The 17,046-nt window shown below is 40.0% G+C and overlaps 1 protein-coding gene across 1 annotated transcript; it reads right to left on the minus strand.

Moving 5' to 3' along the window:
• Positions 1 to 7,310: 7,310 nt before the first annotated feature.
• On the minus strand, positions 7,311 to 9,729 carry sem1 (SEM1 26S proteasome subunit). Its single transcript, XM_068575931.1, has 3 exons — positions 9,569 to 9,729; positions 9,025 to 9,118; positions 7,311 to 7,511 (listed from the first exon to the last, which is right to left on the minus strand). The coding sequence occupies exons 1-3, from the start codon at positions 9,642 to 9,644 to the stop codon at positions 7,469 to 7,471; spliced, it is 213 nt and encodes a 70-aa protein (XP_068432032.1). The 5' UTR covers positions 9,645 to 9,729; the 3' UTR covers positions 7,311 to 7,468.
• Positions 9,730 to 17,046: the final 7,317 nt, after the last annotated feature.

Genomic DNA, 17,046 nt, shown 5'->3' on the forward strand with positions numbered 1-17,046 from the left:
GAGATTAGTGAGGCAGCAACATGTAGCTCCTGTATATGTCATCATGACCGTTAGGAGGCGCGGACATCTATCTAGATCACAAAACAGCAAGCACCTGTGTATGTGCATGTGTGTGTGTGTGTGTGTGTGTGTGTGTGTGTGTGTGTGTGCGTTTGTGCGTTTGTAGGAAAATGTTATTCCCATGTGTTGTTGAAAGTGTCAATGCATTAACGTGTTGTTTGTGCGTGTGTCTTTACGCTTTGTATGGATACATTTTTGTACATTTGCGTGTTAGAAGCGTGCACTTTTATTCTTGTTCTTCCACATCTGTGAATGCATGAGGATGAGAGAGTGCATGCCTGTGTGGTGTGCTGGCTGGCTGTCCTGCCTCGAGGGGAGATAAATGGCTGAGTGTTGTTGTTGTCCAGCGAGCAGACACTCAGACAGCCGCTCACACATGATTAATTGTTTCCTTGTTGGGACTGTGACAGTTGACTGTGGCTGGGCCAAGGCCTCCCACCCAGCCTTACCAGACGTGTGTGTCTGTGCGTGCTTGTGTGTGTGTATGTGTGTGTGTGTGTGCGTGCAAGAGTTATGATGAGAGTGATGAAAGGCAAAGACAGCGACGGCAAGACAGAGAGAGAGAGAGAGAGGGAAAGGAGAAAGAGGGAGAGAATGTTATGTTCCATTTTATGAGTTTGTCTGTCATTGTATTTTTTTTTTTAACTTGTGCGATTGTTTTGAACTTGGCCACACAGTGAAGTGGTGAGGTTTTTTGGTCAAATGTGGTGAATATGTTCGATGTGAGTTGAAGGGATGATTTGTCCTGCAATCATTTAATGTTCCCTTGAATTGGATCGTGCAATGTTAAAGGTTTTAAATGGACCGCATTTGTTTCCCTCCCTTGTGTAGTTGTGATGCAGATACTGTGACATGTAATTTACCATGCTCTAATTTTTTTATCCAAGTGAAAGAAGCTCTAAACCGTTTGCCTTGAATCATGGCTGCACATTGATTTCTCATAGGTCAACCCTGCTCAGGTTGATCAACAGTGATGCTGGGTTGCATTGGGACTGCATGAGTGAGCGTGATGATTAATTAATTACCAGATAATTCACCAGAGATAATAATAAAATCAAGTGTGCTTTACTGCTCTGGTGGAAAAATCTTCTCTGGTGTCGAAATTGTTGATCTTCACTCACTATCCAATGCGTTTAAGTGCAGCAGGACAGGTAGATAGATAGCTTTTACGGTGTGTTAAATATTGGAGGTTTTGGAGGGGGTGAAAAACAAAAAAACAAACACCCTAATTGCCAGGTATCATGGGTGTACGGGAAGGAAGCGCAGTAGGGGGGTGTTGTTGCCACAGACGTCACAGTTAAAAACACGCTGCCATCCTCGCAGGGCCGTTCGGCTTGGTTGCACATTGTGGTTTAACGATGGCGTGAGGATGACTCACATGCAACACTGATTCACTTTACACAAGTCCCTTAATCATAGCATTTATCCCCCTATGTGCTGATAAAAGTACAAGACTCCACAAGACTTGTGTTAAGTAGATGCAAAACATTTACTAGTGAGAATTTCAACTTGTGTTATTTCCAGCGTCGGCTGGTTGCAGGCTAGCAGGGTGTATGACTCTGCTCTTGGATGAATAAAGCAGTATTAGTTGTGTTGGGGTATTACCATGGTCCCTATAGTGATGTGTTCACAACATAACTCATGTTACATACAGTTGTAGGGAGCAGTACAACAGTGAAGTTGAGAGAGAAATGTTAAAGGTTGGAGCGCTCTAAAAAAAAACATAAATTTGTAATTATTGCAGCAGATTTTACATAAAACCTAAAACCTTTAGATATTGAGTTTATGTTTGGACGATTAAAATGGAAAACACAAAGCTGCTTCGTCTTCACCTTTATTTTTTATACAAGAGTGCATAACCATCTCAAATCACCAGAGAATAATTTGAGCAACACTGGTTTATCTGGTGTTACTTATTTTGTTCAACTATAATATTTCACACTTGTCTTATTTATGAGGAAAAACCAACACACTTACGAAGAATCTGGGGCATCCAAACCTTGTTTCAATGCAGGAAAAAAGTAGATAAGTGGATCAGATGCAGATATCAGCAGAAGGGCAGTTTGGGTTCTCAACTTAGTTTTGGGGGTCTTACAATTTATACTTTTATTTTTTTTAAACACATTTCTATGGCATAATGTTTTTTAGGTCAAATTCTGGATCAATGTATTAAATGTGTATGGGTGTACAGAGTACTACATTCTCTGTGCTCTGTTTTCACCCTTTATTCGTCAAAGACTTGTGAGATGGATCGTGCCATAAACTGCTCGGCTGAAACAGGGAACTCATAATCCGTCCTGACATCAAACCAAAGCGTCGTGTTTTCATAGTGACTCCACCACCGCGGATAGCGGTAAACTGAAACATACCCATCTGTTTCAATCTCTATGGCAACATGTCAGATTGGGTTAAAATGCAGGAAGGTTTAAGTGACGATGAGGCCGTGGCGTGATCCCATAGTGTCTCAAATCTCCAGTGTCATGTCCACATGCTCAAATGGCTTTATCCTCCTTTTCAGCTGAGCTGTGATGACTATCAACAAAAACTCAAAGAGAACCATGAAATATAACCCGAACAAGTGTCAAGGTTCAAAGTCATTACTGTTTTTACTGTTACACACAACAAGATGCGGTTGAAGTCCCATTATGCTACAAAGAAAAAACGAAACGGAAAAACTAATTCAGATGTTGTGTTGAGTGAAGAAGCTTCTCTCTAGTCTGGTGCTACCGACAGCGATTACTGTATCTCTACTTGTACCTTTTGCCAGACGGCTGCAGGGTGAACAGGCTGTGGCTGGGGTGGGTGTTGTTTTTTAATATCCTTTGGGGTCTGGCAGGCACCTCTTGACACCAGTACATCTGATGCTCTGTGGAGGTTTTTTTTGTTTCATGGGCCGTGCACATCCCAAGCCAATGTTTCCACTCACGATGCTTCAATTGCTCTTTAGTTAAGAAGAACTTGGGATCAGGATGGAGACATCTCATATAATACAAGTTAAATTTATTCAACCCAGTTATTGTTTGCAGTCTTTATGCTTCATATTTAACAGAATCATGTGAAAGTGATGTCATTTCTTTTTATGCAACTCTCCACCAGAAAGTTTGTAAATGTCATTGAAAAGAAATAATTTGCTTCCCAATAAAATTTGATGATTTATTTATATTGTAGTTCTAAAGATAGCAAGGTTGCAGTAGTTCCTATAGCAACATCAATGATACTCTGATAATCAATGAAGTCCACGGCTTCAGAAAGGCATGTTTTCTGGATTTTAATCCATCTATTTTAGGAGAATATCCATGAAAACAGACACCACATGGTATTCTTGGTATGGTATCAGACAGTACATATTCTGGGTTTCTTCTGATCCCATAGAAAGGGTAGAACCATTCAAGACAACACAGGATCATTTTGATGAGAATGAATGGAGCGGAAAAAGTAGCCTGTGGTCAATCCATACTGGTTAATTGAGGCAGTTAGGGTAGAACCGACTTAAAAGCCCCAGTCCCCTTGACACTGATGGCTGTCCTATAAGGGACCCTCAGTAGGGCCCTCAGGTCTTTTGATCGGGTATTCGCCATCGTCCTTTGGGGCTGTTTCACCCCCGACAATAAACAGGCAGTTCTTTGTCAACGGGAGTAGGGGGTCTGAAGGGTTGCTCCTCGTTATTATTTTCTAAAGTAATTATACCTTATTATCTGTGTTTACGTTAGCGGGGGTGCGAGCGTGCAGGTGTGGGCCATTCGGCAGTGGGTTGGCAGTCTCACTGGTGAACGCACCCCGAGTGTCTTTTTTTTTTTTTTTTTTCCTCCATCCCCTCCATCTTTACTTGGACGTTTTGGGGGGTTTTAGGCTAGTATTGTAGCCCCGCCGCTAATTTCAGCCCAACAAAAGGAACGTGCAATTAGGGCTATTATAGTAGCAGCTGCATGCTTCCTAGCTGTGCAGAGACAGCTTCGTCTTCTCCCTGGCTCAGTGGTGAAGGGATTGGAGAGGGAAGAAGTGGAGAAAGCAGGGCCTGAAGCAGTGGGGAGAGAGTTCGAATGGTCACAGTAGCTTCCAGTGTCTGCAGGAAAGAGAGGAAAATATAGCCTGGGAGGCTGGTGTATTTCCTCGGTGTAGACACAGCGGGGACTCTCGCCCACAGGCTCGTGGGCCCTGAGAACAATGGATCTGCCATCTCCCAACATGAAGTGTTATGAAATAGTCTTCGCCACAGTTCCATTGGCTGCTCTCTCGCATGGAGTCATGTGGTCTCAGAACTGCGTGGGCCGAGGGGAAAATGATTTGCAAATAAGAAAATGCTTTTTGAAGAATCTAGTCTTTCATAAAGGCAAGAATCAGTTTACAGCATTTTCAGCAGCGGTAGTTACCATATAGACTGATCCAGAATGTAATTTGTTGGAAGTTATTTATATGGTATTGATTTATGTATGAAGACGGAACATTGCAGCCAGTAATACAAGGATAGACATTGTATAAAAGATTTAAAATGAAACCTCATAGGGTCAAAGTATACTCATCCATCAGATTGTTGTTCAGGCCTTTGTAAGTCAGTCAATATCAGCCACAGTGAGCCTTCTCGTAATGTCATGGGGAATCATGTGGGTCACGAAGGAACAACAAAAATGCTTGCACAAATTAAAATCACGATTAAATGAGATCAAAAAAGAACTAATGCATAGACACTGAAAAGTCTGGCAGTCTGTGCAAGGTTGAATATTGAGGGCCAATCGAGGCCCTCATGGCGTCAAACACAAGGGACCAATCTCATGCTTTCAGCACAAACAAAATGGTCACAGGTCCTCCTCTGTTGCTCTCACTTACCGATTTTCTCACTTCACCGACTTCCCAACCCTTAAAATAATCATCTGGCCCAGGGCCCTTAGTTTCAAAGGCATAAACATACATGAATATCACCATGTATGAGTCATAGCTCTTTGAGTTCACTTGATGAACATGTGACCTTGTTTTATTTTCTTCAACATACTTGCAAACTAAATGTTTATTTTCTATATTGACGTGTTCAGCAGCTGGAGCATTGTTTTACAATCACAATATGGGCCCAGGAGAGCTGTTGGGTTGTGATATGCAGCTAAATGGGATAATAACAGTAAACAGGGATTTTGGATTTTCCCAGAAGAGAACGAGAGACTGTCAGATGCTTGTTAAGTGTGCTTTCAGTGGCCAATATTTAAACGCTTCACCTAAGCTAACAAATTTCCACTTCCACTTTTGCAGCCTTTAATGTCAAAATATAGGTATAACACTTTGAAATGAAGAAAGACTCGTTCCCAATATACACAGATGATAAACAGCAGGTCCAGTTGATATTTCAGCACTATAAGAGGAAATTAGGCAGTAACATGGTTCCTCTTGGAGTGACTTTTTTAAAAATCTTTCATGTATTGAAATACAGATGCTTAAGTTTTGGAAAATGCTTTGGACAAGTTGTTTTGGAAACAAGTTAAAAGTCTCCCATTTTATGGCTTTTTAATTATTATTTTTTAAACTTGTTTTAGACAGAGAAAAAATGTTTTAGAAACTTGACCATACTATTGGTGTTGAATGGGGATTTTCAGCAGAGTATATGAACATGAATGTCCGGTGTCTCTGACATGGATTTCCTGTCTTTATTCTATTTTAACATAATCATCCCTCATTTATTTGAGCCTCTGTGTCTAAGAGTCTCCTGAATAATGACACAGTATATATTAATATTCTCACTCTATTCATTGTTTGTGCACGCATTGTAAAGCGTATAACCTTGTATATTTAGTCTTATTTTGGTGTTTGGATTTGTTTTGTAACATCTGCCTCTCCAGACTATAGCCTCTTGGCGCATTTCCAGAAATGTTTATATTAATGTGCACTGCTCCCTTATAAAATAAACCATTATTATTATGTCAGCACAATCCTGTCACACACTTCATGACATTTTGAAAAAAATATTCAAAGTAACTAGTAGCTACATTAATTAGATATAGTGGATTGAAAACTACATTTATCACAAACAAGTACAACAACTATACATAAACACACTGCCTGAGTTACTACACTTAGGTTGCTTTCTCCTTCTCGAGGCAGAGGATGAATGTTGTTTAAGGATGAAAGCTGCTCTTGCAGCCTTGGTCTTACTGGCATCTATTTCACCTCATTAGGACCCTGGGACTGAGAGTCGACAAAACACTGAGAGAAATCATTTTGCCGGGGGAGTGTGGCGGGGATAAATTGGCCTCTGGTTCAGTACGAGAGTCCCTGCTGTGCCAAGCGGAAGAGAAGGGCCTGGCTGGCAGTAGGGGCAGGCCCAGGCAAGGCAAGCTGGGAGGCCCCATGCTGAGACCCCCTCCCCACCTCTGACAAACACGGCAGTGGATAATCTCTCCTTCAGGGACTCGGCCCAGCGCTGTGGGGCTGAGAGGGAAGGGGGCTGTTATACAGCACAGTGCAGAGGAACTGCCTCTGTGTGTGTGCAGCATGCAACACAAACACACACTTGTTTGTATTGTGTACACTTCCATTGCACGCAGCTTATGTACATCTTCATTCTCCTGTGTACTTTTTTGTCTTTCTCTGTGTCATGCAGGCAACACTTTGACAATTTCAATAAACAGAGGCTTACATAAAAGTATGGTCGCTTCAAAAGGATCACGAATATCTTGGATAAATTATGTTGAGCGCACTTGAACTTGAATCATATTATGCAAAATTCATGGAGGCCAAAATAAATGCATGATCCCTCAGAGGGCAATAACAAGCCTTCCATTACAGGTAGATTGTGTTGACTTGGCAGGTGTGTTTCTGTGAAGATCAACAGCTCTTACAAAGACTGCAATTTGTAGATATTTTAGCCAAACCTTGTGTCATCTTCCATACAAAAACAAATAACTGCAAAGATGGATTTAGTTTATGCAAATAATGAGAGCTGCCTAAGGAAGAGATGAAATGGAAGTATGCGCACTAGATGTCTGGTAATGACCAGTTTATCATATAAATATAGCCAGTGGCTATGCGGCAAGAATTGGAGGTATAAGGGCAAATATAATATAACTTGTTCAATTTCAGCAATATTCCAGCGATTACAAAAGAAATGTAATCCATTATTTACAATTTCGACCAGTCTGTAGATAAAATTAAACATAAAGTGAAAAAATTCAAATCAAATGCATAAAGTCTAGCAAAATTACATCTATAAACATTTTTAAATGTCATCTAAATCATATTGTTAATAAGTAAAAACACTCAAAGAAACGTTTTTCTCAAAACCATTTACTTCCATCAATATCTCTTACAAAAAAAGAAACAAAATAATATCCTGAAATCATTTCCGGTGGCGTGTGGTCAACCAATAATATTCAAATATAAATGTCCATATTAAATGTCATCGACGACTGAAAGGCCTTGTTAGCCGCTAAGACGTCTCCATCTTGTAACCATGTTTTTCCAGCTCAGCTCTGCAGGGAGGAAAAGGAAAATAGAAAGATCAAGTCAGTGGAGATGATTACAGGTGGGTGGTCGAGGCATAAGTACCCTCTGCTATTGATTGCGAGAACCGTTAAGAGATGGGAGTGAGAAATACATAAATATTGCATAATATGTGCAGCTATGGATTTGATGATTACACATATATAAAAATGTATGTGGCAGCTGTGCCCTTTAACAATAATGATATCTTTAAGAAACAACTTAATAGCATGGCCATGATAATTGCTCTAAATAAAACAATAGCATATTACAGTCTAAAGTGTACAGACCAGCCACTTATTTATCATCAGTTATTGATTATTCAATAAGTGTGAATGTAAGTATGACAGATCTTATGATAACTTTGATGTGTAATGCAAGGTGCTATTGGCACAAATTCAGATACAAGTGTAACATGCAACAGCCAACTGCAATGAACAACAACCTAAGCTATTGAAGAGAAGCTGCAGGACTGTTGGCTTTCTGCAGTTTGTCTTACTGCAAAATGTATTCATGTTGATCAAACAGCTATCTGAAATATGTAAGCTTCACAAACAGCATTTTTTGGTGCTGCAAGTTTTTGACCTACAACTCAAGCTGTAGATTGGAAAAAAAACCTCCAACTTTAAAGAGACTATTTATTAATTTATCATCTGGAGTGTATTGCAAAACCTTAAAAAGGCCATTTTATATTTGTCTCTTTACTATCAATATTTTGGAGAAAAAAATCTATGGCTCATAGATGTAACCGTGTTGAATGAACAAATTATCATTTCAGTAAATCTCTACTGACTTTCAAAAGATATTGCAATTTTAGTACGCAAATGCTTGTTGTGTGTGTGTGTGTGTGTGTGTGTATATATATATATATATATATATATATATATATATATATATATATATATATATATATATATATATATATATATATATATGTAAAACTCTATTCAAACTCTAAACTCAATTTCAAAACACAGGCCTGAGTTTAATCTGTCCATAATCACTTGTAACTGGTCCTGTCACAATATCTACTTCACATTTGACCTGCAGCAGTATATGTGGGGATATTTTGTTCAATTTCGTAACATATTTAAAGGAAGATATTAAAGCAATAACGTCCCCTTGGTTTTACAGACGTACTTCACATTACTTATTAGTCAATAAGAAAATAGTTAACAGATGACACTGAAGGAGCTCATCAGTGATACTTGGAAATCATTCAGAGACCAGTATCTCGACAGTCCTTCGCTGTGGTGTTAGTTATTGGAGGAAAGGTCTGCCGCTCACTAGTGTTTCACATGTTGGTCAGTCGCAGTTAGCTTACATCAAATAACTAAAATAGCTTAGAGTCGCATGCATGTGCTGCAGTAAGATAATGTGGCCTACACGGCATCAATGGTAAGAAATAAGTCCACACCAAGATTGACTTAAATAACTTGGTATCCTCCTATTTAAAGTGAGGGGCTGCAGCTCAACGTTTTGTACGTTGAGTGTTAAGATCACCTCAGCTGATTGGAAAAATCATCTTCTACGTTGTCATCGTCCCAGTTGTCTTCCCAAACATGAGCATCTTCGTCTTCCTCCAGCCCCGTCCAGTCTAGGAGTTACACGACGAGAGAGAGAAAAAAAAGGACTGTCAACAAATCCTTGAATTGGTGATAAAAGGAAACATTCATAAAAGGAAACAAAAATGTGTTATTGCTTGTAAACGCCCACTGAGCTACAGCTTAAGGCTAGCACAGTGTAGTTAGCTTGTCGGGTCGCAGTAACGCGAGATACAGTCCACAAGTTAGAAGAATAACATGCTGTTTGCACTTTACAGTAATTAAAACACAGTCCACGACATCCGAAGACAACGAGCTGCACAAGTCAACGTCTGTGGCGAGTTACCGGCACACGAGTTACCTGCTAGCTCAGGCTAAAACTAGCGCGGCTAGGTTAGCTGAGTCACTGTCGCAGGGCCCAAAGCTACAACACGGAGAAGCAAGTGTGGGGAAGAAAAGTAAACAAGCGCAGTGGGACTTCACATATTATCTGTGGTATTTACCCTCGGCTGGGAACTCTTCAAACTCATCGTCCTCCTCCAGTAAGCCCAGATCCACGGTCTGTTTCTTGTCTGACATGTTAGCTGTGTTGGCGCTGTGTTGCTGTTTGTTAACGAATGGCTTTCTATCGCAGGACTTGTGGGACGATGAAGGATGTTCGAGCGGCTACTGACTGCGCAGGAAAGCGCAGCATTCGCCGACGCATTTTTTCGAATATGTAACACGTTTGATTAGAATTAAATTCAATGTGCTTCACATTAATTTGCATGTGCACTCACTCAGAAAGAGTATTTCAAAAATATGTTCATTGCCAAGATACCATTAACACAGACACACACACACACACACACACACACACACACACACACACACACACACACACACACACACACACACATTTAATACTAATATTATAAGTATTTGAGTAGTTGCAGTAAACCTGTTAATAGGATTTTAAAGACTTCTTGCGAAAGAGAAGCCCCGGCAATAAGCAAATGCTATTTTGGGGACCTCAGCAAAAGTTTGGGAACCCCTCATCTATTCTGAAAAGGCTTACGTTTCCCTTTTTGATTCTTAGGATGACATGTGACTCTCATCTTTACTCAACACTAAAGTAATACTGGATGACTGGTGACATCAGTTAGGCTACTCCAACCAGTTAACTGTCTTTTCATACTGTAGATGTGGCCATCAAATAGTTAATGAAAAAATTAAAGACTCAACACATGGTTCTATGTGGTTATGGTGTCATGATAATTTAAGTATCGCTTAGTATCCCCTGGCTTGTACATCATTTGTGTATTTTCATGACTATTGTTGTACCTCATTGACGAAGACATTTTAAAAAGCATGCAGACCTTCTCAGCATAAAGTAATTTGCAGATATAGCAAAGCCTACTGTAACCAATCTGTTTGCTTGTTTCCTTGTCTTCAGCATGGATGGATTCCAATAACAGTTGTTTGACATTGAAAGGGTGGAGCAAAGCTTAGAAACTCTTGTTTGGGGAAACAGAAAACAATTTCTCTCTGCCCCTCTGAATTTCTCCCTGTCGGCTATGTTTCACTCTCTCACACACTCCTTCTCTCCCACACCACCACAAAAGCCCTGTGCAGTCCTCAAAACATATGCAACACAAGTCAGTCAAATTTCAGCAAAGATTTTACATTTAGGAACAAATGCATATTGTAACCCATGTGGCCTGCTCAAATAATGAAGCAGCAGCCACAGCTTAGGATGTATTTTAGATAAATGAGAGCGCACATTTCCCACAAAACCACTTGCACCACAATGAAAATTGCTCTGCAGCTGTCATATGTTGACAGATGGAGCAAACCTCAACTTAGGCTCTACGTACTTATTCTATTTTCAAATTATTTTGTAATCATCCTAAGCCTTTACACATGACAATGCCACAACATTTAGAGGAAAGAGGAACAAGAGATAGACAGAAAATGCATGAAGTAAATGTCATTGTGTTTAAATAGTTCCATTGTTGTTAGACATATAAATGCATGTTTGGGACCATAAAACAAAAGATCACATATAGGTAATATATTAAAATTTCGAAGTACAGTTCCTTTTGAAGTAATAAATGAAAAATACTACATACTTATTGTTATTTTTCAGGCTGTAACTTGTGTTTTTTTCACTGGTTATTGATTAATCTGCAGACAACTTTCTCAATTCATTGAACAGTTGTTTATCCAAATGTACAACAATGTTAAAAAATACCTATCTTTTGATGTCTTGTGTTGTCCTACCAACAGTCCAAAGCCTAAACATATTCAATTTACTGTCACGTGAGATAAATACATCCTTACAACTGAGAAGCTAGAATTTAAAAAAAATATTAGATTTCTGCTTGAAAAATAAGAATACTTAGTACTCAATAAATATAGCACCCATTATATGATAGTTATGATATACTGGATGCTGTCAGAGTCTTACGAACAATATTTCTGAAAACAGAATAAGTTTGTGTCAACCGTTTTAAAGAGACTATGATGGAGGCAATCAAATATAATAAGGCTATAAACTATAAAGTGACAACCAAAGAGGCAATTTCATATACATCTTCAGTTAAAGATTTTGATTTATGAATGACAGCCTGTCTTGCTTTGAGCTGCCCTCTCTAGCTGACTCTGGTGTCCGTGTCACTCAGTCTCAGGTGCAGGTGAAGCCCTGGGAAGTGGCTGCAACGTCCGTCCAGCATACCTGAGACTGCAGTTACACGGAGCCTGGCGCCTGGAGTCTCTCTGCTCAGGAAAAAGGCGGGGTGGGGGGATACAACATGGCCACTGCAGACAGACTCCACCGCAACTTGTGTTTGAGTAGCAGCATCACATTTCTGTCCTTTCACAAAGCCCTCTGGGAAAGGACAGGTCGACAGCCGCTATAAGTACACTGAAAGGGACAGACAGGGTAGACAGAGGAAGACTCCAGCTGAAGCCTGCCCAACCAGTCTGACCCCCCTCTGTCCCCCTCCATCACTCCCGCCGCGATCACAGGCCCCGCTCAAGATATGGCCTTGAGGCGGTGCACAGTGAGGTGGATGTTAGTAAATGGGTGGACTTTTAAGAGAGAAAAGAGAAGTCTGTGTCACCACATAATCCAGGTCCCTTCCCAGAGATAACAGACAAGACCTCTTCTTCCACATGTCAGAGAAAGTGACACCACATAGGAAGACACACCGCTGTCTGCTGAGTCGTCTCGCCGTATACTTGCTGTACCTGTGGACGCTTTGTCTGGACATCACATCGCAACAATTACACTTTGCATTGTCATTTTCACTGCCTCAAAATGGAGGCTTCCTATGGTGCCACTCAAAACTGAGCGTGCATGCCTTGCAAAGTCCCGTTGTGTCTAATGTGAAAAGCTGTGAAGTATAAAAACAAGAAACTAATGGGATATTTGAGCATGAGGAAATGCCCTAAAACATACAAGAAAGTGATCATCATGGATTAGGGGGACTTAACCAGACAATTAATGAGTCAAATCCAAGAAAAAACATGTAAGCTTTTCTTCTAGGAAATCTGCAGGGAGAGTGATATGCATTCAGGATATGTCTGTCAAGATCCTGTATTAAATTTAATCCCAGCCAGTCAGTAGGTCTACTCCATTGTGTGTTGTATGGAAACCCAGTCTCTCTTTTCATATAATACTTACATTGCGTATAGAAGTGGATATTGATTATTTCAAACTCGGTATACAATACAATCAATTCCATTGGCATAGGTGTCAGATGAAAACAATAATAAATTATCTATTTTATGTTGTTTTAATCTACATAGCAATTTTTCTGGGGGTCTCATTCACTGAGATGTCTGTCATGACGAATTTAAGTTTCATATTTTCCCCCCTGTCCGTCTTGAAAAGCTCTGTCATCTTGGGCTTGAGGTACAGTTTGCCAAGAGTCTAATGGCCCTTTATGACAGTACAATCTGATGCCTGTCCCGGCTAGCCTCCAGGTAATCCTGTCCACCTCGGCGGCTTAGTCCTGCTCGGGCTTAAGTTGCATATTTTGTTTTTATCAGGACACTGCTGATAAATGCTATCAGCGAGGGAGAAATGAAATATGGGGGGTCCAGCTCCATTCTGCCTGAGCTCCTAGTTGAAATCTAGAGTTGAGGAACAATGACACCTCTATTGGTGGAGCTAGACTGTCGATAGGGTTGGAATAGACACCATGTATTCACAATAGTCATTTGCTGATTCTATTTAATATTTCTTAATATACTTTTAATATTTGTTACCAACTCTGAGGTGGTACAAATTCCACTCAAACCATTTTAGATGCAAAATTTATTTGCATAAACGGATGATAATTCTGCCGTTTAACACATTCAATCACAATTAAAACAACTTTTAGACCTCCAAAATATAATTTAATAAAATCATAAAATTACATGCTAATTCATTTCCAGTAATGTGCGCTAATAGTGCACTAACTCTGTGTCCATGGTCCAATGCCATGGACCTATACTGTACGTGAAAAGCACTCACACACTCTTACCATAGGTGATAACCCCCTCTGTGAAAAGCACTCTTATTGGAAGTACCCATTATCTGTAAAGTTTATCTTCATGCTGACACCAAGTCATTAGCTTAAGCTGTTCTCTGTGTAAAATCATTGTTAATTTCTTTGGCTATGGTGCATGATAAATTGACACATACTTTTATTGACTGCTACAAATAAATTACAATTAAGTGAAATAGTGGAATGCTCAGATATAAGATATCACACCATGTATACATGCAAGTGTATTCATATGACTGAGCTCTGTGATGTTTCAGAATTCCACATGAAAAATAAAATAATTGAATAGCAATATGGTTATAATTTTCTATATTTAGGCCAAGAAGGTAAAATGATTCATGTTCTCCCCACTTCATACTTTGAGCATTTGCTAACTTGGGCCTGAAGTGCATCTATTGTGCTGTGATGTGTCCCAGGATCAGCACCACAAAAGGGCTTTGTGAAAGATGACACATGTCACATGTCCACTGAGAAATGCTGGCGACCTGAATTTCTGACCCTTTTGCTTTAAAAAGTCTGTAGAATTCTCCCCATGGGCTTTATCCAGACTTTATCATCATACAATTTTGTTGTGTGCTTGATAATTTAAGAGGATCATAACATATTTTGTTTGCTGCCTCTATATCTAACATCACCCATGTGTCTCTTTTATCTATTTTTCTTCCTTTTGCTCTCTCCAGTCATTTTCTATTTCTCTATCTAGCCCACACAGAAACAGACACACCTACCTCTCCTTCTAGTTATAGTCATGGTATATAAAAGTGTGCATGTCCCACACAGCGGGGGTTGGGGGGGGGGGGGGGGTGACACCTGTCAGGATCTCATCTGTCATCTATGTGCAAAGATGGAAATGAGCAGGAGTGACACAACATGCCAGAGGTGACGTTGATGGCTCACCTCTCTCCCTCGGCTTCTCAATCAGTTGCACGGCTCACGGCTCGTGTGCTGCTTGTGTAACAATAATTATCGACTCTGATGCTTTCAGATGAACAGTATTTGTGATGCAGTGATGTCACACTCACTTTGACATTTGAGTTGTGATGTTGTGGATCTGGCGGGAGAAACATGTCCGTCTACCCATGTTTGATCATTTTAAACTGCAAATAAGGTGATATTTATTCTGCCACATATATCCATCTACATCTTCTGAATGATTAATGCCAGACTCTAATACTTTTCAGAGGGGCAATAACTAACTATCTCTCTTATGTATTCATAAGCCTTTCAAATGCACCACTGCTTTACTTGGGCTGGTATGCCAGTATCCTTCGGTGGCTAACGTTAGCAGATGTTAGCAGATATTGCTGGATAAGGTCAGTTTGCAGACTTTATTGCAATAGCTTGGCATCTTAGCTACTTCAGCATTACCCAGTATTTTATTTGTAGCCTGTGTCTTGAGTTTATGTTGATAGGGGATACCCATCGATCCAGCAACATGTAATCCAACTCTTTTCATTGTTGATTTGCTATAATCTCTAACTGACTAACCAACCACAATTTGGTTGTATGGAATTCCGTGTGCCTAATCCCCAACATGTGGCTGTCCCTAGCCCCGGAAAAGTCTGTGATTGGTTTGATTGATAAATGAAGCCCTCCTTATGCTTTTGGGCGTCCGTTCGAACGGGGCCTCTGTGGGTCTGGACTATGTCCAGGAAACCTGGGACAGCCACTTATTAGGTAGTTAGACCCTCAAGACGAGGGCTACAGACAGGGACCGCTGGTGGTCATCTGGGCTTTAGCTTCGGCATCGCGCAGCCATCAGTCAGGTCTGGAGGTCTGACTGGTTTCATGTTGTGAACGGGACAAAATCCACTCTTCTGCATTAAGGTTAAAGGTTGTGTGTTTGTTTAGCCTGGTCAGGCAAAAATTTGTAATTATTACCACTTTATGAAAACAACCAGGAAACAATCCTGGTTTGAATTTGCATGTTTAAAATATACTTTGTCCACAAGATAGGATAATGTGAAGTCTTACATTTTAATTAAGCATTCTCATCCCTTTATAACTTTACCCCCTTGGTATCAATTTAAATTCCCTTCACAGGTATTGCTATTTGTATTTGGGGAAGTTAATGATAAAACAGAGAGGATGGTATGCAAGAGTAAGCATTGAACTCCCCCCCTTTGTTAAAGTCATTACTGTTCCTTAATTGTTTTTTCTCCTTCAATGACTTCTGAAACAAAGATGCACAGTGTGTCTGTTTCTCGTCAATTTCAAAAGTTTCATGGGGGGAAAGAGAAATAAACATCTTAAATTAAACAGAGAGGAAAGGCAATACTCCACACATGTGTAATCCTTTAAAAGTTTGCTTATTTTGGTTCTCATTCACATAAAAATTAGAGCAAGAAATTGTTTGAGACATGTATGATACATCATTTAAGTAATATTGCCTGGAAGAAGTATTAATGACACGGAATCAATCCTCGCACCACAACAAAAGCACCACAGTTCCCACATACTTTTGTCAGTCTGCATTTTCAAATTGCGGTAACAGCCAGTGGTAACAGTAAATGTCAGTTTAGCACAGAAGTTCAGGCAGGCATAAAACACCAAACAAATTCTTGAGAATATGGCTCGACAAATGACGCTCAGGATGGAAGCAGAGCACCCTGCATTTAGCGCAGATGAAACAGAAGGTGAAAGGGAAAGTGGTGATTTGTCATTAAGACTTTTCAAAGAAAGGCCAATGCCAAGGGCCCAATTTATGCTTGTTATAATTTCCCTCCAATCGCTCCCCCATGCCCCTCAACACATTCTTCTTCCAGGATACCTAAAGAATACCACACAAGTTACAACTGGCAGTATGTGATTACGTGCAAGAAATGTCACATTCGTCACAAAACCATGTATTTATAATGTTAATATGCATTTTCTACTTAGATTTTTAAACATGTATTGTTGTAATTAGTCTCTGTTTAATGTAATGGAATCCAATTCTGCATCTCTTTAGCAGCATTTGCACCAATGTTTGACATGCAATTTATTTGGCGACAGCCTCGCACTGTATGTAATCTACTTTGCTACTTGGGATCCGAGCTGTTTCTGGGCTCATTAATAGGGAGAGAAGGTGAGGAAAGCCTTTTTCAGCATGACTGCCAGGTAAAGTTTCTCTTGGCCTGCGTAGCGTTTGTAAAACATGCTCTCATAAAACTGAAATCAAACGCTCCAATTCTTGAATGGGATGTTGGAAAATTATTTACAGGCAAATAAAGTTGCGTGCGACCGTGAAAAAAGCCGGCCAGTTTTGATGTATGGTTCTGTTTAGCAGAAATCATTTGCACTGTCGCCGGTAATTTTCTGCAGACTCTTGTTAATCCTTTGCACACTTTTGAAAGTTGATCATCTAAATTTAACACAGCTCTCTGCAGATGGCAACAATAGCGTGTATCTGTGTCGTGGGAGATACACTACCATTATATTTCAAGAATTCAGAGGAGGCATGC

Source organism: Clinocottus analis, unplaced genomic scaffold (genome assembly GCF_023055335.1).
Source record: "Clinocottus analis isolate CAN_PGR_092001 unplaced genomic scaffold, fCliAna1.0.p SCAF_14, whole genome shotgun sequence".
NCBI lineage: Eukaryota > Metazoa > Chordata > Actinopteri > Perciformes > Cottidae > Clinocottus > Clinocottus analis.